This window comes from Pleurodeles waltl, chromosome 7, assembly GCF_031143425.1.
Source record: "Pleurodeles waltl isolate 20211129_DDA chromosome 7, aPleWal1.hap1.20221129, whole genome shotgun sequence".
NCBI classification, from domain to species: domain Eukaryota; kingdom Metazoa; phylum Chordata; class Amphibia; order Caudata; family Salamandridae; genus Pleurodeles; species Pleurodeles waltl.
This window is the reverse complement of record NC_090446.1, coordinates 1,543,581,234-1,543,608,826: the sequence shown is the minus strand read 5'-3', so window position 1 is coordinate 1,543,608,826 and position 27,593 is coordinate 1,543,581,234. Positions and strand designations below refer to the sequence as shown.

Sequence of the window (27,593 nt, the reverse complement as noted above, 5' to 3'; positions counted from 1 at the left end):
AATGCGGTTATTGGAAGAGACTATAAGTTCAAAAAGGAGGATTTATCTGGAACTTCAGCGAAGATGGAGGGAAGAAGAGATACTATTTGTTATAAATGTGGCTTCAAGGGACACATAGCGTCTGATGGTTGCTGTCCTGCTGCTGGCCAGGTGTGCAGGAGGTGCAAGTCCAAAGGACATTTCGCGAGAGTGTGCAAAGGGAAGCAAATGAGCGCAATGAGCGCAAGGAGGGATAGAGGTGCAATCAATTCTGTGGGTAGCGAGAGTGAAGATATTGACTCTCAACTATTTATTTTGCAGGTGGTGGATATTGGGAGTGTGAATTCAAATGGTCCGCACTGTGTAATTAACATTGATGGAGTAGATGTACATGTGATGGCTGACTCAGGGGCGAGATATACTTTGATTGGAAAAGAAAATATGTCTAGTTTTCCTGCGCATGATATTAAACCTCCAGATGTGCGTTTGCTAGCGTATGGTAACAAACCTATTGAGCTTGTGGGGTATATGGATGCCTCTTTAGAATTTCAAGGGACAGTAATCAAGTCAAAGGTATATTTTGTGGAGGAAGGTACCAATTCGTTAGGTTGGCCGCAGCAAAAGGACCTTGGCAATTTTTTTTATCCTAATCACCCCGATCAAGTGTTGGGGTCGAGGTCCAGCGTACACGTGGTGCAAAAGGCCAATTTTGTAGAAGAATTTCCCCAAGTGTTTAACAATAAGTTAGGAAAGTTAAATGGGTTCATGCACAGAATTATTGTGAAGCGGGATGCTGTACCAAAGGCACATAAACCCCGTCCTGTGCCTATTGCAATGAGGGAACAATTAAGACGTGAATTATCTAAGTTGTCTGTGCAAGATGTGATAGAAGAGATCGAGGCATCGGAATGGTTGGCGCCAGTGGTGATTGCTAAGAAGGCTAATGGCGGCATGCGTTTGTGTGTGGATTTGCGTGATCTTAATGCTGCTATATGGGTGGATAGACATCCTCTGCCCAATATTAGTGAAATGTTATCCACAGTGAAAGGGGCAAGTGTATTTTCTACCTTGGATTTATCATCAGCGTATCACCAAATTGAGTTACATCCTGAGTCACGTGCATTAACCTCTTTCATCACTCCAGAGGGGGCGTACAGATTTGAACGGGCAATGCATCATTTACTTAAAGATGTATCTGGCATTACTTATTTTCAAGATGATATCTTGGTGTTTGGCGGAGACCAGAATGAACATGATGGTGCCATGAGAAAGGTGTTGAGAGTTTTAAGAGATAGTGGGCTGACAATTAAATTGGAGAAATGCAGATTGAGTGTGCCTGAAGTGGAATACTTGGGTCACTCTATTAACAAAGATGGTATTTCGCCTAAATTGAATTTAGTAGAGGCAATTGAAGGCGCGCCTTCTCCCTCGTGTAAGGATCAATGGAGATCGTTTTTAGGTCTTGCAGAGTACTATTCTAAATTTATCTCCAAGTTTGCCGACAAGACGGTAAACATGAGGAGGTTATTGTGCGTGAAGGAACAATTTGTATGGTGTGAGAATTGTGAGAGAGAGTTTTGTTTGTTGAAGAAACAAATTGCTTCAGCTCCAGCTCTTAAACCGTTTGACACTAGGGATGAGATCATAATTAATACTGACGCCAGCTCCGTGGGACTGGGAGCCGTATTAATGCAAAGAAGAGATGGAAAGGAAGTAACAATAGCGTATGCTTCTAGACCGTTGAGTTCATCGGAAATGAATTATTCCACCATCGAAAAGGAAGCATTGGCATGTTGGTGGGGTGTTAACCATTTCCGTAAGTTTGTGTGGGGTTTGAAATTTGAGATTCGTACTGATCATCGTCCGTTTCGACCAAGGGTGCGGGTAGGGCCACACCTAGAATAGATCGTTGGGTGGCCGGAATGTTGGAGTACAACTATGAGTTGGTGTATTTTCCCGGAAAAAAAAATGTGTTGGCTGATTGTCTATCAAGGCTTCCAGTAAAGTCTGTGCTGGGTGGTGTGGGTGAATCCGAACCTGATGAACTTATAGCCTCAGTGGACGTGGATGTAGGATGTGTGACAGAAGGCAGGATCTCACATGAAGAGTGGGTGCCTGAAGTTCAAAATGATGGCGTGTTACAAGAAGTGATGGGTTATTGTCGTCAAGGATGGCCTAATAGAGGGAGTGTTTCTTGCGAGGCTGAGTACTTTCGACAAGTGGGCGTAGAGTTGTGTATGGAGAACGGTGTTGTGTTCAGGGGTGAGCAGTTGGTTGATCCAACTGTTTTGCGGTAACGGGTGTTAAAATTGGCTCACGAGGGTCATCTTGGGATGAGCGCCACTAAAAGGCGGGTCAGATCTGAGTATTGGTGGCCAGGCCTGGATAGGAAGGTGGAGCATCATGTGAGGGAGTGTGTGTTGTGTGCGTGGAGCGAGAAGTCTCAAAAGTTGGTGAAAAGTGATCTTGTTGTGTCTGATAAATTGGACGGGCCGTGGAAGAAAATAGCCATTGACATTATGGGTCCGTTTAACATTTTAGGAAGTGTGCCTAAATATGCTTTGGTGGTTGTGGACTATTTTTCCAGGTGGCCGGTTGTGAAATTTGTAGAAAATATAAACACAATGTGGGTCATTACGATTTTGGCGGGCGGCGGTTGCTGCCCGCCAATCGGGAACCGCCAATTGCCCGCTCCGCGGTCAAAAGACCGCGGAGGCCATTCTGACTTTCCCGCTGGGCCGGCGGGTGCCCGCGAAGGGAGCGCCCGCCGGCCCAGCGGGAAAGGGCCTGCAACACAGAAGCCGGCTCCGAATGGAGCCGGTGGTGTTGCAGGTGTGTGACGGGTGCAGTTGCACCCGTCGCGCTTTTCACTGTCTGCCAAGCAGACAGTGAAAAGCATACTGGGGCCCTTTTAGGGGGCCCCAAGACACCCGTTCCCGCCATCCTGTTTCTGGCGGTGAAAACCGCCAGAAACAGGCTGGCGGGAAGGGGGTCGGAATCCCCATGGCGGCGCTTCATGCAGCGTCGCCATGGAGGATTCTCCCAGCCGGGGCTAATCCGGCGGGAAACCGCCGGACCCGGTTTTCCGACCGCGGCTGGAATGGGCACTGAAGCACCGCCAGCCTGTTGGCGGTGCTTCCGTTGCCCACGGCCCTGGCGGTCAAAGACCGCCAGGGTCAGAATAAGGGCCAATGTGTGTTGTGCAGTTCTTGGTGGATTTATTTGACTCAGAAGGGATTCCTGAGACAATAGTTTCTGATAATGGTGTGCAATTCGTATCGAGTGTCATGAAGGATTTCTTATGTAAATTTGACATAGAGCACATCAGAGCGTCGGTTTATTACCCACAGAGTAATGGTTTGGTGGAGAGATGGAACAGGACGCTGAAAGAGGGGTTGCAATTAGCGATTTATAATGGTGTGAATTGGCGTAAGGCAGTGAAGGATCTGGTTTGGTCTTACCGTACTACTCCCCATAGTTTGACGGGAAAGTCACCTTTTGAGGTCATGAAAGGTAGAAAACCGAGAGCATTTTTGTCAAAGGGCGTGGGGAGAAAGCAATTTGAGATGAGTGAAATACCTGGTGATTACAAGGTTGGGGATTGGGTGCGAGTGGTGAAGGGTGCATGGACAGCTAAAGGGGAATCTAAATTTTCAGAGCCTTTGGAGGTGAGGAAAGTGTACAAGTATACCTTGTTGCTGAGCGATGGGAATGTGTGGAACCGGGGAAAAATTATAAAGGTTCCTGCACAGTTTAATCAGGAAAAGTTGTGGAGGGTGGAAAACAGTTTGGGAAACAAAGTTGGTAAGGGTACTACCAATACTGATGAAACACCTTTGAATAAGAATGGGGGTGTAGGTGTGAAGGTGAGAGACAAGTCGATGTTGAGAAAGCCTAAGAGGTTTGTTGACTTTGTCTCTGCTTAAAGTACACTTTGTAGTGTCATCAATATGTTGTGCTACATAAGGAAATGCTTCTCATTCATGTTCATTGTATTGATGCATTACACAAATTAATTACATAATTATTCTTATTAGATTGTGTTTATGTATTCTATGATGTGATGTTTACTTTGTGTATTAATCACACATATATTCGTTTTAAGTGATGTTGATGCATTTTATGTGTTGTTCATTTTATTTGAAGGAAGGGGGATGTGTGGTATCTTGTTGATTCTGATCCACGCGCTGTGTGTGCGTCGTGCGCAGCTCGCAGCGCGTGGAGCAGAACAGAGAGAGAGAGGAATACGGAGGCGGTGGGACAGCGGCCGTTGGAAGTCTCCCTCCCGGTTTGACAGCAATAAATCTTGTTTCAAAGTACCCCGGTGAGCCTCCTCTAATCTTTTCACACACTATTATCATTGTGATGACCAATGAGAAGCAGATAAAAAGACCCAACATTATGTCACATTAGTGAATCTAATATCCCTACCTATACTACTAGAAATCTATTTGAAAGCAAATAGCAGTGTTAGCCCTAATCTGCCCTTACTTGGTCTCTGAACAGAAGACCCAGCACAACACCTGCATAATGGGTAGGGGTATTGCCTGTTGGTCTGCTGGCATTCCCCTCAGGTGATTGGAGTGACGGTGTTGAGTCTAGCAGCTATGCAACAACATGGCACAGCATATGATGGCTGGCTGGCAGGAATGTTCCCTTCTAACCTGGTTTGGGGCAGCATGTTGTTTTATAACAAAATGTGTTGTTCTGAGAACTGCTCTGACATGATAATGAATATTTTTCTGTGTTCGTTAGAGAATTTACTCCTGCTCAGGCAATACTTAGTACATTTTAATGTACAGATTTCTGCCACTTTGGCCTGAGCACAACATGAAATGTTGCACAACTGATAACAATAATAAAACATCACCACCGTTAAAATGAAGCTTTGCTAAAATGATAAAAGGAATTAAATTAAATGCAATTAGGTGAAAGCGCAGAGGCTTCAGGCCCAGAGCTAAAATAAATGTGCCACTGCAAAGTGTTAAAATAACAGCACAGCAATGTCATAGTGGAATGCAAGGATTTGAGGTTTGACAGCTAACCTCAAACTAAGTTGAAAAGGATCTCAGTATTTGCCTATCCTTGTCACTGTATTACTTGCAATTTGAGGGGTCCTGAAGGTATTTCATGAGATAGTATTCCTTCCATTGGATCAACATCTCTTTATAAGATTGAGGGTGTGTTAAAGGTTTGATTTGGGTCCTGTAGTCTTCATCAATGTATGTTGATTGGTCACTAATCCCTAGGCATGGTAAATGTCGGCAAATGTAGACCAACCGGCCATTATGTGCCACATCAACTCACTTCCTAATAGTGAGTATTACTGGTCTGATTTGTGTCTTATCGTCATCATCATAATGATCTGTGCAAGTGTATTGGTTATGGAGGATGCTGTTGTCATGACAAACAGTTTGGATTGGAGTTTGGCAATGATAATATTACAGCAGAAAGCGTTCCTCTCCCTAGCATAAACAAAATGTTTTTGATGTTGACAGGTAGTAAGTACTTTTACATAGGTATATTTGAGAGAACTTACTATCATACAGGGTTACATCTGGCATCAAAGCTAGTGAATGCTTGATACGGAGAGTTGGCTAAACAGCATAATGAGAATCTTGAGCAAGTTTTTGATATGTTATCCAGCTCAGGATTAACCATTCAAAAGATCCAAACCTGTAGAGCAGGTGATAGAATATATGGGATATTTAATTTCAGCAGATTACCGTAGGCCTTTAATGGATCAATATTTGCTTTGGATTATTCAGATACAACTGAACATTTCACATTTTTGTTAATGAATGAAAATCCATTTGTGTGACGTGAAGTTGAGCAAATTATGTGTGAGGATGTAAAAGGAGCTGTTGCTGGACCAGGTGTGGCACTCGTGTTCTATGATGGTTTTAAAACTATGGTCATGGAGCACGCCAGCACTATGAGTCTAGGAGGATGTTCTCTTGCAGGCATGTGAATGAAGACAGAAATCAGTTGCTTTTGCTTGCCGCTCTTTGTCTAGCATGGTTTGGAATTATCCTGCAATTGAATGAGAGGCATTCACAGCTTTGTTATCCACTGAGTACCTCTGAAGTTATAATACAGGTTTGAAGGTGATTTTAAAACTGATAGTAAGCCATTCATCGAAATTTTGAAGTTGGGAGGGGCGAGCAATCGCTCAGCTACCTTTACAAGATTAGTGGCCCAGATGCAGTTTTACTATTGCAACATCGAAAATGTTCCCGGATGAAAGAACTGTATCACTGGCTGTCTCACTTGCCAGATGTGTCTGCAGTTAATTATTAGATAGAGAAAACAGAAGTGAGAGTAAATGTATGTGATACCATGGAGGTTTTTGGAAGTGCTTTTGCTACTGGGGGTTGTATGTTGACTTTCGAGAGTGGCAATGCTTTGAAAGCAGAAGCGGGATTTATACAGAAAGGATTTTAAAGCGAAACTACTGTTTTACATTTGGATTACATTTGGATTTAGATTTAGATTTTAAAGTGAAACCTTTTTACATTTTGGAAGCATTAACAATGGTTCCAAAATGGGATCACGCCAAGAGAACAGTGTGTGCCCCTAGACTCTCAACTTCAGGTTGTTAGCATAGTATTATAAGGGGCACTTTGGGCAGGCCATGATTTGAAGCATGTCAAGGTTTGGGTGGGTTGGAAGATCAGGCAATGACATGGGGATTCGAATATGAAGTGTGTAAGGAAGTGTAGAAGGGTTTGAAATTTGGTGTGAATACTTTAAATCCTGATCAACATATAGATGAGCCCCTGTTGTCTTGAAGCAAAACTTGTCTCACATGTATTTATTCCTTTGGCTCCCTAGCATAGCTTGCAAGATATGCAGCAATGGTTGTGGATCTTTATTCTAAGTGGATAGAGCCTCTTTTAATTGGAAATATGACCATACACTCTATCATAGGGCATTGAGGGCAATTTTCCGTGGTGATGGGATTCTGTCTTGTAGTGAGGACCTCTTGCACCCAAGTTGGTTTCCTCAATTGTAGCTTTGTTGAATGTTTCATATTTTACATGTTTTAGATGCAACATTTTATACACTTTTTTAATGACATTACTCTAGGAATATATTGTATGACTGGCTTATTTTAGTTAGCCTTTTCTCAACATGTAATAAATACATTCTGTTCAAGGCTAGGAACTTAGTACACAATATCCTAGTGCTTGTGTTGCCCATTCACGGGACAAATGCTTCTTACATCTATAAATAGCATTGCATCAAAGTTGTGCTCCTAACTTTATTGTATAAATGATGCACTGACCGGGAAATGGCAGAGGGGCGCTCCAGCCGCGACTATCAAGGAACAAATGCTGGGCCCAATTCACAAAGGTAAAATTAGACTTTTGGTTTAAGTTTAGACAGAACGTCTAAGTTGATGCCTTTTTGGTATTCACAAAGGTAAGTTATGAGTAGTGTCCTTACATCTGCACATGGGGAGGAATCTCTGAACTCAGGGTAGAGATTTGTTCTGCGTACAGTGATTCCACTCCGGTTGCAGAGAATACACTCCCGGTGCAGAGATTGCACTCTGGGTGCGGGAGTGGGAGGAGATCTGCTCCGAGTGCAGAGATTCCACTCCAGGTGCGGAGAGTACACTCCAGTTGTGGGGATTACCCACCAGGTGCAAAGTGGAATCTCTGCACTCGGGGTGGATATTTCACCCCAAGTGCAGAGATTCTGTTCGGAGTGCGGAGATTCCGTTATAAGTGTGGATGTAAAGATACTGCTTGTAACTTTCCTTTGAGGAAACCAAAAAGTTGTAAACTTAGAATTTTGATCTAAAATAACCTTTATGAATCAGGCTCAAGTGTTCATCATGCAGTTCTGGTGGCATTATTTTACAGCATCCAGAAAGGATCGCCATCCGCACTACAGTCTGACTCCTGATGTCATTTCCAGGTACAAGAATAATGTTAATCCCTAAGATCAGGCAAGGCAGAAGGTACACCCAGTATGCTTTCAGTATAGTCTTAGGGTTAGGTAGGGACCTTTACAATCCCTAGAATGTATTACAGTGGTTGGACTGTTCATTATCTTTACCATGTTCATAACGCTGGTAACGTTGCTCTGTTTCATCTACCCAATGGCTCTGTATTGAAAACGTATTTTGTATCGCTCTTGTGGTTTCACCTGAGGTGCTTTGAGCTAGTCAGGAGTTGGGCCGGTTGTTTCTCACAGTGTGAACAGACTTAGGGCCATGTTTATGGTCTGGTTTGCATCACTCTTGCACCACTCAATGTGGTGCAGGAGCTAATAAAGCCTTAAGGGGGATTTATAAAGCCACGCAAGGAAACCTTGCATGGCCCAGTTTGGGGTCATAATCTCAAGTAATTTAACACTGCACAAATTGTTGATTTCCATTACTCTGTTCCAGGGAGGTGTTTTCTGATGTATTCCCAGGCTTAAAAGAACATATAAACCTGGGAATGAGTCAAAAAGATATGATCCCTGCAGGAGAGGCGTCACAAGGAGAAATATGTGTATTTCTCCTTCTTTCTCCTCTTTCTATGTGTGCTATCCTAGAAAGAGAAACACTTCTCTCAGGATTGTTTTTGTGCACAAACGTGTCACAAAAACAATCACAAAACAATCCTGCACGCAATGCAGGCACCCTGGCAACATGATGTATGGGTGCCTGAGTTGCTGCTAGACTGCCAAAAGGGCGCCAGCAAAGGGGAAAAGGACATGAATGTGCTGTATGGAATAAATACAGCTCATTCCTGTTCTTTCCCTGTAACGCAGTGCAATGCAGCAAAGGGACTTGCTGTCCAGCCCTTCACCACAAAGCTCATAAATATGGGTCTTAGTCTCCCACATTGTGAAGTTCCGTCATCCTAATATGCAGTCCTATTATTTTAGTAGCAACCATATAACATCCTCTTTTGAAATGAAGAATGTTTTTGAAGGATGTGGAATTTGTCATACATTCTCCTCTTTGTACAATCCCCAGGGTAATAGGCAGGTAAAGAAGACAATCTGACTAGTCAAGGGCACCATGGAAATGGCAGTTAAGTCAGGCACTTGAGAGGGCACCGGGAAACATGTTGTGGGAACACCCTACTACAATTAATAGTATAACAGTAAAATTCCCCTTTGAGATGATGTGAAATAGATCAGCTGGTACAAAAATGACTACAAGATGGTTGCACAAACTTTATAGTGTTGGGATTAAGGCCTAATTCTTCCTATGTCAGAGTTGAGTAGCATGTTGAGTACTTGTACCTGGTAATTTAGAAGTACAAAAACTAGCATTGCCTCAACACACAATTTAGCTATGCACATACTAACATGTATTCCCCATCACAATACATAGATTTTCTTGCTCATGTGTGTCCATTTAGTATGCTCACTTGTCTATCACAACCCTCTAAGTCTTTAGTGACGTGGCATTATTGGCCCACAATCCACTCTAAAAGTTGTTACAGCACCACTGAATGTGTTCAGGCCAAGTGCATATAATCCAGACACTCACTGACTGCTTTCAATCTGTTCCCTCCCTCAGGCAGCCCGTGCTCCACCCCTTGCTCCTGCTGGCAGACGACCCTGGGCGTGGCCTGTGGTGTGCTCCTCAGTGCTGCAGTCATTGTGGCTGGGATGATTGTTCATTATGAGAAACGCCTGAACCAGAAGTTCACAAACAGAGGTAAAAATCCATTACATGGCCCTTATTTGTATTTTTTTATCTCTCTGTATATTATATAATACAACAGTAATGTTTCCATCATTCTTTGTCTCAGATGAAAATGTGTATCAAATTCCCAGCATTATCAAAAACCCTGATACTGAATATGAGCACATGCAAAAAGGCTGCGTGGGGCAGGCAGCGGTGAGTAGCAGGCAATGATGAAGTAATGTTTCAAATAAAAATGTAAATAATGCCTCATATTAATTAGGCCTGGGTGGAGGACATGGAGAATGCAGAACTCCATGAAGTGACCAAGAAAGCTCTATTGTGCTATGTAGGTGTTCTACTCAAGCTGGATCTTCCTCAATGTGAACATAAGGTTTCTCAATGCGAGCGGAAGTGACCATCCTTGACCTCCTTTATCGAGGATTCTTGCTGGGAGGTGGTCTGGAGTAAGAATTTCCTTGCTCGTGAACTACGCAGAGTGGGGAAAATTCTGCAAGCTCCGCAAGCAGAGCGGAGTTCACCGCCCACCTCTAGTTATAAATAATCCAATGTATTAATTTTATTTTTGTTTTTAATTTTCATACTGTAGAGGTCTTCCAGTTTATAACGGAAGAGCATAGCTTTGGGGTAGTCTTGAGCCCCACACATTCTAGAAGTAAGATATGTGTTGGAGAAATACTGTCTCCAATTGTCTGGAGTGACCCCTGAGGTGCCGTGCTGTGATAGTCTAGGAATGGTTAATGTCAGCTGAAGATACTGCAGGAAATATCTCTTCCTTCATTAGGAGTAGGCTTTCTTAACACTTTAGTAAAATAAATTTTAGTAAATATAGATGAGATGCCTGCACGGGACCTGAGGGTGCGACCCCTGCCTAGCTTTTAATTGTACATGATGCTGGAAACACACATCCCTACATACGTTGTCAGAGCCCACATATCTAATCATCATATAATGTGTGTTGAGGAGGGCCTTGTCTATCCCTTTCTGAAAGGAAAAGACACTTGTTTTAAATTATGTCTCTCTTTTCATGGTAGATCAAAGACTGCTGCACATGTTGGAAAGTGGTATATAGGTTTGTGGAAACGTGTACACCATGGCTTTAGTTTGCAATGATTGTTAGGAAACCAATCATGGATGAAAAGGGGTCTCCGCCAACAGAACATCCTCCAAGTAAGACAGCTCCAAATTGGATGATTATTGTATGGAAATGGTCTACTAGGGGAAGTTGAGTCCTATCTAAGTAATTATCCATAATATTATCACACCAAGCCCAAAGTTCACTGAATATTCCTCCCCCCTCCCATTGTAGTTATATCACAGGGAAGCCAAGCCACCTTAGAAAAAATATGAAAATTATTTAGCAGTACCACAGCAATTACAAAGTGAAAACAAAACACCATAAAACCTCATAGCTAAATTATAATACTTTAAAAAATGTAATTAAAAAAATTACACTGACATTATTAAAATGGAAATATAACTTTATAAAGTTGCTAGGTCAAAAAGCACCACCAAACAGAACAACAACTACAGGTGCAGTAGACAGGAGCAGCTCTGCAGGTCAATTTATGGTATTTCTCATGATTATAATCTGCTAGTTGATTACTCCACTGGGTTGTCTAATCTGACATTTTGGGACACTTTTACTTACATTTCACACCAGGCAACGCAGCAAGGCACCTTGTTGAGCTGCATTGCGTGAAAGGCAGACAGCAGGAAGGTTCCATGTTTACAAAGATATAGCACATTTCTGTTGTCCCCTAGTACTGGCACACTTTGTTCAGACATGGTGCAGAGGTACCTGCAATCAGTGGCGTAGCGTGGGTTGTCAGCACTCGGGGCAAGGCAAGTAATTTGCGCCCCCTAACCTGTGGATTTAGTCTCTTCCAAGATGTTGCGCCCCGTGCGGCCGGCCCCCCCTGCACCCCCCACGCTACGCCACTGCCTGCAATGTAGGCAGGGCACCTTCCTGCACAAAACAATCGTCTTTTAATGTGTGGTGCAGACATAGAAGAAACAAGAAGATATTTTTCCTCCTTATGTCTCACTGGGAAAGACTTAGCATTTTGATGCATTTCCAGGTTTACTAGCCTTAATAAATCTGGGAATGTGCCAAAATCCATCAGGCGCTGCATTAGAATGCTCATTCCCTACCCATGGTATGGATTCCCATTGCAAGGTAAAACAAGACAATAGTATGCATTGCCTTACATAACTATGAGAAGAAGAAGAAGTTTATTGACAGGGTTAATTAAAACCATCACAATTCAAGCATACATCCAATATAAATACTTAACAAACTCACTAGATAAATTAAAATCTCCAAAAGACATTATTTGCTTATTTGAAACTAAATCATATCATAATGTTAAATTATATGTCATAAAAACCTGCTCTGCTAATTGCAGCCTTGTTCTTACTCAGTTTTCTAACTCCCATATTCCAGCTGCACTGTTGGTTGCTAAAAATAAATTTCCCTAACCCAATCCTATAGCTATTGTTTGGCTGCAATTAACCGTTTAAAACTTGTCTAAAACCAATTAATAAACCATGCACTCTTGGCTTACTAGAGTTTATTCCCTAGTTCTTTTTCGGCCTGTGCCATGAATTTGGTCCCTCAAAAACAAAATGGGATTGAGAAATCGCTAAGCCAACTAATAATGGGCGGCCTACATGAGCGTATATTTAATGACCTGAGGATATTTTTCAAATACAATTTCCTGAGGCCTAGTAAAGCCGGGCACATGCAAAAAATGTGGTCTAATGATTCTAATCTATACCCTCACAGTCCGCAAAAAAGTGTCTGGACTTACTGTCTCCGTGTAGTGACCATGGGGGTCATTAAAACATTGGCGGTAAAAGGCGCTTACCGCCGTGCAGAAGACCGCCAATACACTGCCACCGCGGTGGGAGACCGCCACAGCTATTATGACACACATCACGGATTTCGCCGAAATTCAGACACCCACACAAGTCCGCCACACCAAAGGTCAGCGATAAATATGCGGAAACAAATCCTCCACCTCCACGCCAACAGAAACACGCCCATGCTATTACGACCCACGAATCCACGCAGCGGTCTTACAACCGCGGGATTCCATTGGCGGTACACACCGCCGTGCTCAAAATACACACACACCTCCAAAACACCGCCACATTGGACAATTGCAAATACACACACCTGATACACATACACACACCACTCCCACACACCCAACTTAATATAAAACACACACCCACATCACCCACAAACCCCTACGACCACAAATTAGAGACGAAAGCCAGAGAGAGACAGCACAGAATAGATAACACCATCGCACAGAGGCACACTACACCATCACCCACACAACATCCACGCACAAAACGCCACATACCACTACACTCACCACACTCATCAACACATACACCACCCCACACATCACACACATCACCCCATGTCACGCCAAAGATACCCCCGCTTCTCCGAGGAGGAGCTCAGGTTCATGGTCGAGGAAATCATCAGGGTAGAGCCACAGCTATTTGGCTCACAGGTACAGTACACATCCATAGCCAGGAAGATGGAGCTATGGCAGAGAATAGTCGACTGGGTCAACACTGTGGGACAGCACCCAAGAAATAGGGAGGACATCAGGAAGAGGTGGAACGACCTACTGGGGAAGGTGCGTTCCACGGTATCCAGGCACCACATCCCTGTACAGCGGACTGGCGGCAGACTCCCACTTCCTCCCCGACAACTAACAACATGGGAGGAGCAAGTCTTGTCCATCCTGCATCCTGAGGGCCTCGCAGGAGTCGTTGGAGGAACGAACACTGGTAAGTCAAATCTTCACTATCATATCCCCCACCCTACCTGCATGCAATCACATACCCCCACCCTCACAGCCTCCCCTATCACCCTAACTCCTCACTAATCTACCCATAACACCAACCACCCATCCCAAACCCAAGACCTGCATGACACAACTAAGCATGGACACACATCACTAAAGCATGCTCACTGCACATACCACAACACCCCCCAAACATCACCACACAAGCCCCCACACAGGAATGCCTGCACTGGGGTTCACGCGCACCCAACCATTGCACACCATGAAACACACACATGCAATAATCATGTACTTATACCCCCGCAGGATCCCGAAGGAACGTCACCACACCAGAGGGTCCAGACAACACCACTCCACCCCCAGAAGAGGCCCACAGTGACGACAGCAGCTCTGCCCTACTGGATCTTGATGACCAGCCCGGACCATCGTGGGCCTCAGGACAGTCAGTTCCCCTTGCCCAGCCACAGCCCAACACCGAGCATACACCCTCTGGTAACACCAGCACAGCATCCACCCAGCGGGCCCATACCTCCCTACCCAGGACAGGTCAATCAGCGGTGTGTCCACCACTACAGGGCACCCAGGGTAACCCACCACCCCAACAAAACAGGGACCTGGGGGCAGTGGTAGTGGGCACACGGTCCAGGGGACGGAGGCACAGGAACACCGGGTAACTGGGAGGGCTGCTGTGCGACAGAGGGAGGACAGGTCAAGGGAATCTCCTCTCAATGAGGCCCTATCCTCCATCATGGGAGCATACCACCACTCCCAGGAGACGATGGCAACGGTGCTGGACAATTTGCAGGAGACCCTGCGTCTGCAGGAGGAGCAGTATTTGGGGTTCAGGGAGGAGCTCAGGACCATCGGCTCCGCCCTGGGCACCATCGTAGGGGTGCTGACGGACATTCAAAAGACCTTGAGGGACACCGTGGCACTCCAAGGGGTCCCTGACACTAGCCAGGACGATGAAATGCCCACCACCTCCGCCGGCGCTAGTGGACAGGACGCCCCGCCACAGGACCAACACACCAGCACCCCACCCCCTGCCGACAGACAACCACCATGAAAGCAGGCCCTGAGATCCAGGAACAGGACAGAGCAAGATGGCAAGACCCCCGCCAGGAAATAAGACCACCCTGATTGTCCCCCCACTGTCCCACTTTGTTACCCTGTCCAGCTTGGAACTGCCCCAGCTCCACTTCCAATGGCCAGATGTGCAATGTACCTGTGAGACTAATAGACTGGACTCTGCCATGGACATTCTTCCACCATGACCTCTTCCCATTTCACAACCCCCCTACATTTTTATGTACTTCAATAAACACCCTTGAAACCTCAATAATATTGGAGTCAGTCAATGACTGTGAACTTTGTATTGTCAATTACAGTGTTAAAAAAGGTTACCCATTGGAAGGTCAACATACCAATGTCACACATCACAAGCCTTTCAAGGGTGCAAGCTGTTGACACGTAGGTTACCACATTACTGAAACTGAAATGGAAGGGGACAACCCAGTTACCAAATAGGGAGTGAAATGTAGGTACAGGATAGAGGTAGACATGTGAAATGTAATATAATGTGAAACATGAAATTGTACTCACCTGTGTCTCATTGAAAATATTGCTGTATGACTGACTCCCTGTTGTCGTTTTCATCTTCATCAGCTTCATCCTCATCACTGTCCACAGGCTCCACAGGCTCAACCGCTGCAACAACACCGTCATCTGGATCATCCTCCTGCAGAAAAGGCACCTGGCGTCGCAATGCCAAGTTATGGAGCATGGAGCAGGCGATGATGATGTTGCACACCTTCTTCGGTGAGTAGAATAGGGACCCACCTGTCATATGGAAGCACCTGAACCTGGCCTTCAGGAGGCCGAAGGTCCGCTCGATCACCCTCCTAGTCCGCCCATGGGCCTCATTGTAGCGTTCCTCTGCCCTGGTCTTGGGATTCCTCACTGGGGTCAGTAGCCAGGACAGGTTGGGGTAACCAGAGTCCCCCAATAGCCATACACGGTGCCTCTGTAGTTCACCCATCATATCAGGGATGCTGCTATTCCGCTGGATGTAGGCGTCATGCACTGAGCCAGGGAACATTGCATTTACCTGCGTGATGTACTGGTCTGCCAAACAGACCATCTGGACATTCATGGAATGATAACTCTTCCTGTTCCTGTACACCTGTTCATTCCTGCGGGGGGGACCAGAGCTACATGGGTCCCATTAATGGCACCTATGACATTGGGGATATGTTCAAGGGCATAGAAGTCACCTTTCACTGTAGGCAAATCCGCCACCTCAGGGAAAATGATGTATCTCCTTACTTTTTTCAACGGGGCAGACAACACTCTGGACAACACGTTGGAAAACATAGGCTGGGACATCCCTGATGCCATGGTCACTGTTGTCTGAAAAGACCCACTTGCAAGGAAATGGAGCACTGACAGCACCTGCACGTCAGGGGGGATTCCAGTCAGATGGCGGATTGGTGACATCAGGTCTGACTCCAACTGGGTACATAGTTCCTGGATTGTGGCACGGTCAAACCGGTAGGTCACGATGACATGTCGCTCTTCCATTGTCAACAGGTCCACCAGCGGTCGGTACACCGGTGGATTCTGCCATCTTCCAATATGTCCCAACTGACGGTGCCTAAGAAGGACAACAGCGAAGAAACTGTCAGCATTCCTCCTGGTATGTACCCACAGTCACACACAAGACTACAACAGACAATTAACCCACCCTGGAAAGGTTTTGAGTGTAGGCCTCGGTATGTGTGACGCAGTAGTAATTGAAGCCATGTGGGCCCCTGAGATGGTGGCTGCCTGACCTCTAAACTGGGACATTGGAATTGTGGGGTAACTGCGCTGGCATTGGACACCGTCGTGGTAGGCGGTCGCAGAGCGCGGCGCAATGCTGCATTGGTTAACATTGGACCCTATGGGTCCCAGGAGCCAATGAACAGGTGCGCTGGCGCTGATGATGCGCACCGCCGCGGACGTCACCGCCGCGGACGTCACCACCATTTTCTATCTCTTCAATCACTAGATACCTGACCTTCGACAGGAGAGGACCTACACTGCTAGTGCTGCTGTGACCTCGGTCTGGAAGCGACGATGGCTGCTGCGTCTGGGGAAAGGGCCCCTGCCTTCACTGCACAGGAGTTGGAGAAACTTGTGGATGGGGTCCTCCCCCAGTACACGCTACTCTACAGTCCTCCTGACCAACAGGTTAGTACACAGCGAGCACGTTGTATGGGCTAGGCCTGGGTGGACAGGGCTGGGTGGATGAGGGAAGGGGGCAGAGTACATAGAACAGTCATGCATGGGGATGAATGGGCCACAGGGATAGAGTTGGGAGGGGGCCAATTACAACGACGGTGCAGTAGGTAATGACTGTTCCTCTTTCCTTGTGCATGTCATGTAGGTCAGCGCCCACCAGAAGAGGGACATTTGGCATGCCATCGCCAAGGAAGTCCGGACCCTGGGGGCCCACCAGAGACGGGGCACCCACTGCCGGAAGAGATGGGAGGACATTCGCCGCTGCAGCAAGAAGACGGCGGAGGCTCAGCTGGGGATGGCCTCCCAACGTGGGAGGGGTGCCCGTCACACCATGACCCCCCTGATGTTCCGGATCCTGGCGGTGGCCTAACCGGAGTTAGATGGGCGCTTAAGGACATTACAGCAGACACAAGGGGGTGAGTACAACCTCATCCTATGGACTTTGTGTGCAGTGGAGCTGTCTGGCTGGGGGTGGTGGGCTGTGGGTGTCCCTAGGCCAGGGCGAGTTAGGTAGGCAAGGCCACTCCGTTATGTAGGCCATGTGGCACTCTACCCCAGCTCAAAAAAATTGCAAATTGATGTATAGTTGCCCCTTTGCCATCCATGTGGGCAGATTTCTACCATTGCCATGTAGGCCATATCCCAGAAATTGCATGTGCAGAGGGCAGGAGCACGGCTTAATGCAGGGGGCTGCTGCGTTTGTCTTGTCCGCCAACGGTAGCGGTATGCCATGCACTAAAACTCTCTTTCTTCTGTCTCCACACTTTTTCTGCTCTCCCTTTCCTTCTGTACATCAGCATCAACAGGCGGAGGTACAGTGGCACCGGAGCACGAGGGAGCTGCATCCCACATGGCCATGGAGGGCCACACCACAGACTCTGAATTCACCAGTGGGACGGAGGGCGAGGGGAGCTTCACGTCGGCCACAGGATCATCAAACAGCGACACAGACTCGTCCGCCGATGGGAGCTCCCCTGTGGTGGCGGCACCATCTGTGCGCCCCACTTCTACAGGTACAGCCCCCACCTCCCCTACCTGCACTGCCCTCCCAGCAGCCCCTCTGCGTTCGCCCCGTGCTCGCTCACCCAGGAGGGTGGGCATCAGCTTCGCCCCAGGCACCTCAGGCCCTGCCCCAGTCACCCCAGCTGCCCTCAGTGAGGAGGCCATTGACCTCCTCAGGTCACTCACTGTTGGGCAGTCTACCATTGTGAATGCCATCCAGGGTGTAGAATGAGAGTTGAAACACGGAAATGAATTCCTGGAAGGCATTCATTCTGGTCAGGCTGTCCTTCAGCGAACCCTGCAATCTCTGGCCTCAGCACTGATGGCAGCCTTTGTCCCTGTGTCCAGCCTCCCCCTCCAACTTCCTCCACCCAGACCCAATCCCCTCTACCCCAGCCCATCCCAAGCACACCTACAGACCAGCAGGCACACAAGTCAACACGCACAAGTAGCTCAAGCAAACATAGGCACCACACAAACCACAGGCACTCACACAAGCATCAGACCCATACAGACACAGCAACATCCACTGTCTCCACTGTGTCCCCCACCTCCTCTTCTCCCTCCTCCCTCCAAGTGTCGTCTACACACACACCTGCATGCAGCACATCTACAGGCACTAGGACTCGCACCAGGACACCCAGCACCACAAGCCGCTCACCTGCACTCACCACCTCCGCTGCCATTTACACGTCCCCTGTGTCCTCTCCCAGTGTGTCTGTGACGCCCCCTCCCAAAGTACACAAACGCCGGCAATCACTCACCCAACATCCATCCACCTCACGACAGCCTCTAGTACCTGCACCTGCACCCAAAACAGCTAAAGTGACACCTCCTACAACCACCTCCTCTTCCTCCACTCCCAGAGCCCCCCCAGTGTACGTCAGAAACTGTCCCTATGTCAAATTGACCTTTTTGCACCCACCCCCCCTCCAATTCATCAGTCCCATCGTAGCGCCTCAGCCAAAAAGCCTCCAGTACCAGTGGTGCGTGTTCCAGGTTTTTGGAGTGCCCCATCCAACAGGGCAGGCAGTCGGACCCGGAGCCAAGGCACTGTGAACCCACCCCCTGTAAAGGCTCCGAAATTGGAGAGTGGACGACGGGACCGTGTCAAGACTCCTGGTGGGACAAACAGTGAAATGGGATCCAAGGCGATTGGTGAGTCATCTGTAACTCAAAAGAAGGTGGGGAACGTCCCAAGGAAGTCTCCCCAACCTGTTGTGAGTGTCACGGCGGAGAGGTGCGCCATCATTTCCGGCAGTCCAGACACAACCGCCAGCACCGTCATTACTGGTCAGGAGACCACTGCCAGAGTCATAGCCCAGGAGGGCTCAAGTATCGTAACTGGTCCAGAGACCACCGCCAGAGTCATAGCCCAGGAGGGCCCAAGTATTGTTACTGGTCAGGAGACCACTGCCACCGCCGGAGTCACAGCCCAGGAGGGCTCAAGTATTGTAACTGGTCAGGAGACCACCGCCAGAGTCATAGCCCAGGAGGGCCCAAGTATCGTAACTGTTCAGGAGTCCACCGCCAGAGTCATAGCCCAGGAGGGCCCAAGTATCGTTACTGGTCAGGAGACCACCGATACCGCCGGAGTCACAGCCCAGGAGGGCTCAAGTATTGTAACTGGTCAGGAGACCACCGCCAGAGTCATAGCCGAGGAGGGCCCAAGTATCGTAACTGGTCAGGAGACCACCGCCAGAGCCATAGCCCAGGAGGGCCCAAGTATCATAACTGGTCAGGAGACCACCGCCAGAGTCATAGCCCAGGAGGGCCCAAGTATCGTAACTGTTCAGGAGACCACCGCCAGAGTCATAGCCCAGGAGGGCCCAAGTATCGTTACTGGTCAGGAGACCACTGCTACCGCCGGAGTCACAGCCCAGGAGGGCTCAAGTATCGTAACTGGTCAGGAGACCACCGCCAGAGTCATAGCCCAGGAGGGCCCAAGTATCGTTACTGGTCAGGAGACCACCGCCACCATCGGAGTCACAGCCCAGGAGGGTCCAGAATCCCACAGCCCCGCTGGGCAATGATGGAACGTCAAGCCACACACCAACGTCCAGTGTGGAGTTCGTCATGCCACACACCAATGTTCAGTGTGGAGTTCGTCATGCCACACACCAATGTCCAGTGTGGAGATCATAATGCCACACACCAATATCCGTACCAGAACCTCCATGTCAAAGCACCGCTGAACAGGGCAAAGACCGCCATGGTGAAGACCGCTGAACAGGGCAAAGACCGCCATGGCTAAGCACTGCTGAATAAGGCCAAGACTGCCATGGTGAAGACCGCTGAACAGGGCAAAGACCGCCATGGTGAAGACCGCTGAACAGGGCAAAGACCGCCATGGCTAAGCACCGCTGAATAAGGCCAAGACTGCCATGGTGAAGACCGCTGAACAGGGCAAAGACCGTGTGGGTATGAATAGTCCGGCACATCAGGCATTGTTCTCCCATGTGCAGCTGGGACTGTGCTTTCACGGGGAGACTCATCCAGTCTGGGCACCAGTCCCACCCAGTACCGGTAGAGAACTGCATCTACTTGCGAAGATGTGTCTTTGCACTCCCCAGGATGTAACAGTGGGCAAGCCACCCACTGGAGAGACTTGAGAGACTGTGGCTTTGCACTCCCCAGGATGCCACAGTGGGCAACCCACCCACTGAAGTGACTTGAGAGACTGTGGCTTTGCACTCCCCAGGATAAAGCAGTGGGCAAAGCACCCACTGTAGAGACTTGGGAGACTGTGGCTTTGCCCTCCCCAGGATGGCACAGTGGGCAACCCACCCACTGAAGTGACTTGAGAGACTGTGGCTTTGCACTCTCCAGGATGGCACAGTGGGCAACCCACCCACTGGAGAGACTTGAGAGACTGTGGCTTTGCACTCCCCAGGATGGCACAGTGGGCAACCCACCCACTGAAGTGACTAGAGAGACTGTGGCTTTGCACTCCCCAGGATGGCACAGTGGGCAACCCACCCACTGGAGAGACTTGAGAGACTGTTGCTTTGCACTCCCCAGGATGGCACAGTGGGAAACCCACCCACTGAAGTGACTTGAGAGACTGTGGCTTTGCACTCCCCAGGATGGCACAGTGGGCAACCCACCCACTGGAGAGACTTGAGAGACTGTGGCTTTGCACTCCCCAGGATACATCAATGGGCATGGAGCCCCGTTTTGGATCTGGCTTCGCATTCATCTGGCTGAGGTGCCCCCCCTTCCCTTCTCCCTGAGGTGCCTGTATTGTTTCTATCTGATGCCCCGGCAGTGTTCTCTCGGATTTTGGTCAGGTATCTATTGTGGGCGTCGCCCATGCATTTTTGGACTGTTGGTGCACAGACATTGTTGTGTACATCTCTGCACTACTTCTTGTATTGTACATACATTTTTGACAGATTTCGTGATATATATATCCGTATATTTTTTAATGAGTAGTATATTGGCACAATAAAAAGTTTGACCGCTATTCGCTTTGTCTTTGCATTCTTCCGGGGGGATTGTGGGTTGTTACTGTGATTTTTGTGAATGCATTGGTGTGCATGTTGTAATATGTGAGGGTGGGGGTGGGGGTGTTTGGTGGGTGTCCCCTTAACTTTTGCCTCCCCGTGTCATAGGTGCTGTACTCACCAGTATGTTCTGCGCCTACGTCGCTGTTGGTCGTAGATGAGCAGGAATGCAAGGGCAGGTAAGATTTGTAGTTCCGGCTCCATGGTGTCCTCGTTCCTCGTGGGATGTGTTGAGGTGAGCATTTTCCCATAGCACAAGCTGTTTCCGCTGTGTTTTTATCCACGGTGAATCCGCCCCGGAAAAGGTGGCGGATTGGTGTGTTGTGATAGTGTGGGTGGTACATTGTCTTCCGCCTGTCTGTTGGCGGTGACCGCCGCGCTGTTTGTCTGTACCGCCGTGGCGGGCGATGTGTTAAAGTGGCTGTCTTAGTTGGCGGTTTCCGCCAGGGTCGTAATTCCCTTTTTTTGTCCTCCGGCCTGTTTGCGGTATTACCGCAGCTTTAACACCGTCCGCCAGGGTTGTAATGACCACCCATGTCTTTTGTTTCCATCAACTTGAATCGAACAAGCAGAAACCGATGTTTCAATTGTTTGTCTAGTTTGTTTCCCAGCAGGGCCAGGGCATCCAGGTTTGTGATAGCTCCCATGCCTGTCTGAAGCCTGTCGGGCATTGTGGAATTAGATGTCTATCATAAATCCATTCTGCAAGTTGTTGCAGTCCACAGACTGTATAGAGTTTTGCTTCCACGTCTATTAGGGCTATTAGCCTATAATTTGAGGGAGTTGCGGATTTCCTGTTTTGTATATTGGATGGATAATGCTACCTTTCCATGCTTCTGGTAGCCCTGTAGTGCCCTGGAGGTCGTTAAAAAGCATCGCCAGATAGTGAGCCCAGTATGAGGGGTCCCCTCTAAAAAGGGCATTTGGAATACCATTTTGGCCACCTGCCCCTTCCTGTTTTAGTTTCTTAATAAGACTAGTCAGCTTTTCAATATCTATACTCAATAGCGCATACTTTAATTTGTTATCAGATAGAGATAGATCGGTCGGCGTTGTCACTCTGAAGCCAAAGTTCGTCTTACCTAAGTTACCAGCCGCCTTAATGTCCTCCTCCTTCTTGCGGTGCTCTGAAAGTGAGAACATTGTTTGTACGTGGGCTTCCCATGTAGCTGCATCAATGCCCAAGTTCATGTGTCGATTCTTTCCCTGGCTTAGTCCTTTTATCAGTTCCCAGAACTTTTTATTATTATTCTGTTTTTTCGACATGAGTAGCTGGCCACAAGTCCTCATGGTATCTCTGTTTTGCCGCCCTTCAACTTTTCTTGTATTTGGCTCTTAGGTCAAATTGCCTTATGTTATCAGATTTCCTTCCCCGTTATATGTCCTTTCAGACTTTTTTTTAATTCTCTTGAGACTTGATTTTTCTGATAACGCAGTGCATTATTATACCATAACTATTCTGTTCTGCCACTCTTTACTGTGTTGTTTGTCTCTATGACTGAAATTGGGAGACGTTTTTGATGGAAAATTTGGTAATTAGGGAATCGCTCAATTGTTTCCAAGCTGCCACTCATTCTCTTGGTAAATGATCTTTTTGTTCCTGCTTTCTTAATGTTTGTTTAAGCTCTTCAAGTGTGCCTGCATTGCGGTGCACTTCTTCCATTTGCCTAGGCCATGTCTCTTCCATTTCATTTTCTTTATATCATAAGTCATTGGTATGATATTTGCTGAGGGAGCCGATTCCATTCATTCCTAATCTTAATGCGTAGTGGGAAATGACCGCTCTCTGTGCGTTAGCGAATGCTGTATGCTAAGATCAATGACAATGCGCTTTCATTTATTAATGTGAAGTCGGTATTAGATTTTTTGGTACCACTTGAGAAGGTTACTTGTGTGGATGTAGCATCCTCAGAAAGAGGCGCCAGGCAGCACAAACCCAAGTTATCAAACTTTGTATTCACATATGTTCCGTTGAGGTGTTTTGTGCTGCCCTTTCTCAAGTCTAGGTTGAAATCACCGGACACAATAAAAATTGCATTCTTGTTTCACTTCTGTAGCGTGTATGATGCTGATCAATGCTTCCATGTTTTCACAGTTTTGTGTTTTATTTGGGTGAACGTATACGTTGATCAGTAGTAAAGTTCTGATGTTACTTGATGAAACCCGATGTTCCAACTTTAACGGTAGCAGCCAATTGATTCCGAAGTCAATCTGTTTCATCACCCAGTTGATTTTCGTGAAGCAATATGTTGTGAGGCTCCCCTTAGGGTGTCCATGTGTGTGAGGTTGTTTTGCAGAGTCATCCATCCCATTAAATCCAGGAATTTGTATCGGCTCCATACACCATGTTTCTAGCAACATGAAGATTTCAATCTGCTGTAGGAAACTTACTGCTGCCTGGTCAGTAACGAGGTTTTTTTAGACAATGAGTATTCCACGAACATATATTGATGTTTTATGGATTTTCTTGAGGACTATTATCATTTGAGTGTTGCCTTCCAACCTGTTTGACTGTCGAGGGCATACCAATAAAAACCTGTTGGTACGTTCCTTGATGAAGCAGGCTTTGGTGCTTTACTATTGTCAGATGTTCCCTTCTGTTTGGGGAAGTTTCTACTCCCACAGCCCCTTTTAAAATCGAGCTGCTCTTCTTTTGTTCTGATAACAAAATGTTGGGGTATTGAAGCGGTTCTATTTTTTGCAAGACGATGCCCAATGCACTAAACGTTTCTTGATGTGCTAAAATTTGGTCAATAATAGCGGACATAGCCCACGATGTCAGCGTTGCCTCTTTGTCTTTATTTCTGGGATGTGGCGTAAACTCGACGGTCATCAATTCTATTGTGGAAATATGAGCCAGGGCCTGAATTGCTTTTATTAACTTCTGTATGGTACCTCTATTTAAAATATCAAATGCCCCCTTCGAGTCATAGCAAGAGTAGTTTATTATCCTCTAAAACCGCTTTATCGTGTGATATCTGGTGTCCTAGAATTCTTTTTTGTGCTGCACTGTTTAAACTCTTGTCTGACCAAGGATATTGAATTTACATAAATATGTATTTACTAAACGATACACAGCCACACCAAGCGGCTTTACAGGCCTTACTAAATAACAAAAATGATTTTGGTCATGGTTCTGCCACAAAAGTGATGCAACCCCAATGCAAAATCTTAGTAAATCTACTCCCTAGTTTATAGTTTACGCCTGGACTGGAATTGTTGGAGGGCGAGATTAGTGGAGAGTCCTGCAGGGATGTGCATTGTCATCCCATATCTGAAAGTCATTGTGAGATGTAAAGAAGCAGCCATAGTGTATATATTTCAGACTTGCAGTCATGGACTTGATTAAAGACTTCTGATTGTCCTGCAGTGTGTGACAGATCTCATCAGTTATTCCATACCTGTTTATTTTTTGAGGACTCGTTTACTGGCTGCACTGTACTGGTGATGGACAACCCATGTGCCATATATGCCTTTATTTGAATGTAGAAGGTGTAATTTACAGCCGTAGACGGACCACTAAGTATTATGGTCTTTGTTTTAGTGTAGGCTGGAAATGTTATATATGAACTGACATGACTATATAATACTCCGGTGAAGCATAGGTCAGCGCTCCTTAACTTACCTGCTCGCTCATCGAAAGTAGTTTGCTTGTTGGGTTGTTTCCAATCCATGGATTGTATGCTAAAGATCGAGCTCGAGGGTGCAGCTGTTTTTCCAGGTTGTGTTGCAGGGATAAGGAGTGATGTCGTTTTCTTGGGAATATCTATGTCTTCAACTGTCTTCTGAAGTGTATTCATGCTTTGAAGGCTTGGTTGCAGTGAGTTCAAGAGCGTGGTGGCTTGTACTGAGACAACAGTGTCTGCTACGGATTTCTTATTGTCGCATAGGCACTCATTAGCCTGATGAGACTACTGGATTTGAGCGGCAGAATCACCTGCGAAGTGGGGGCACTGAGTCTAACTCACTGCAGGTGACACCTGTCGGCCCAATCCGGGTTTCTGGTTCTGGCTAAGTAGCAGTACCTCACGTCTACCTAAGGGCAAGGATGATTGGGCAGCTGAGTGCATGACACAATTGACTCCTCAAGGAAATCATGGTCACTCAGAACAAAAGTGTTGAGGGCTTCTCAGAAATGCATAGGGCAGAGACATAGCTACCACTGGTGCAGCTGGTGCAGTTGCACCAGGACCCAGAGCCTTGAGAGGCCTATTGATTCTGGCAATGCTGTATGTTGCTACTCTAACAGCAGCCCAAGGGGGCATTTCCCTTACATGCACCATAGTCCATGGCATCCTTGCTAAGCTTCTAGCATAGGGACATTGTTTTATCCCATATCCATGAAGTCTGTGGCTCTCTAGGTTCTAACAGATGAGACGACTGATAGTTTTGCATTCATTCCTTTAGATGGGACCAGAAACCATGGAGAAGGTGGATCAGTTATCCACAGATTGCTGGTAGATACAGCCCCCTCAAGCTGTGCCACACTAATGCCAGATTGTTCCCTCTACAGTAAATGAACCATTTAAACACCCGATTCTGACATAAAACAAAGGACATTTTCTAAAATATTTTTATTTCTAATTATGGATTCTTTGGTTTCCAGGTGTTGGAACTTGGTGATCGAGCAATTTACGAGCAGATAAAAAGGTAAAAGATAAGATGTGACATTTATTATTGTTATATTATCCTAATCAAAGTCTAGTTAATATATTGAAGGAGGTTTCTGGGAGTTCTTTCGACCCTTAGGCCTGGCAGGATACCCCGTTAGGAAATCACTGCCTCCCCTGCCTGCCATGTGGGGATCTCAGGGCCTTCAATGCATCTGTTGATGAGAATCAGTGATTTCAGTGAAGCTTTGTCAAACTAATGACCATGTTGCTTTTATCTCACTCAGAATTTTTTTTGTTTTCTATATAGCAAACTCTATAAATGTAGAGACCCTGATGTGGCTGGACCCTCACTCATTCATTACTCTGCCTGGGACTGCCACACCTCTGAGTGAGGTCTGTGATAGAGAAGTCTTCTGGCATTCATCATGACCCAGTGAGCATCTGACTCTGGGCCTCATCCTGAAAAGAGAGGGTCCCAAAATGTAAAATACCCATTCATTTTCCAAATACGTCTTTAGGCAAAGCTACAACAAAAACTGAATTGCATCAGATTCCTCAGGAAGCTAGATCTTTAACCTCAGATTACGATCTTTGTGATTTATCATAAATCCATTCATTAATTATTGAGACACTAATGGTCAATAATAATTGCATATTTTAACAGTTAGGCTCAGAGAGTGCCGCAAGTGTCCTGCAAATGTAAATCCAACAATGGAGCCCTGTGATTGGTCGAGTGGCCCATTTTTCCTGTTAGCCTTCATGCTGTCGTAGGAGCGAGAGTGTCCCACAAATCCTGCAAGAAAGAGCATGCTGTTTGGCTGGCTGTTGGAATGCTACATATGAAATAGCCACCATTACTGTTCACTGTGAAAAATTGGAAGAATTGTGGAAATGAAGTAAAAGGGAGCAGAAATGCATGCTGCCTCCTAGATTTAGAGAAGACGTGTCTAAAGGATACCTATTGTGAAGAAAATTAACATAAATTGTTTTTAACCAATTTATTACGATCTTGAAGAGCTGTAACAGGATTGTGAATAGTAAAAAGGAGTAGATGTAGTTCTCAATACACCCTAGTAGGAATGCATAAAGTGGTCCTTGTTTTTGAGAAAAAGTGTGCAAGAGTTTAGCACTGTGATGAGTAAATAGTTCATTCTTATTTTCAAAAACGTTTACGATCTTACAGGACCCTTGTGGCTTTGTGAAAATTAGAAAGGAGTAGGTGATCTTTCAATCCACTATAGTATGGTGACTTGCTACAGTAGGAAGGAGTACCACTGGATATGGTGTTTATCAGAGTGTACTATTTACGTCCAATGGCTAGGAAAGAAATATGAGTAGAATACAGTCTCTTCCCACATACTACTATACATACCTATTATCAGGGAGAGGGGTGTTAGCAGGTAGGCAGTACTTAATTTGTGCTTGCTGTTTCCGGTGCGGAACACCAGCACTTATTTTTGAGAGCCGGTGCTTATTTTTCTGCCTCAAGCATTTACTGCCAGCAAAAGACACATGTGGGAAAGAAGGAGGAAGAGAAAAATGAAAATGTGTCACAATGGGAGCAAGCAGTAAGCTGCAGGAGTGAGCTGAAGGGGAAGGGAGTGGCTGTAAATGAATTGAAGAGGCCCGAGATGGTTTCAGGATTACGCTGCCTCAGTATTCCATGCTTGCACATTTAACTGCAGCGGCCGTGTATTTAAGAGGAGGGATTTGGGCACCGGAA

General features: G+C 46.6%; 1 protein-coding gene across 1 annotated transcript in view; it reads left to right on the top strand.

The window, feature by feature from the left end:
* The window catches only part of LOC138246673 (carcinoembryonic antigen-related cell adhesion molecule 6-like), a 178,384-nt gene that overhangs the window by 142,537 nt on the left and 8,254 nt on the right, over positions 1 to 27,593 (top strand). Inside the window, exons 6-8 of the mRNA XM_069201428.1 lie at positions 9,509 to 9,649; positions 9,744 to 9,832; positions 25,864 to 25,907. Of these exons, the coding sequence (XP_069057529.1) occupies positions 9,509 to 9,649; positions 9,744 to 9,832; positions 25,864 to 25,907 (274 nt within the window). The remainder of the gene's footprint in view (positions 1 to 9,508; positions 9,650 to 9,743; positions 9,833 to 25,863; positions 25,908 to 27,593) is intronic.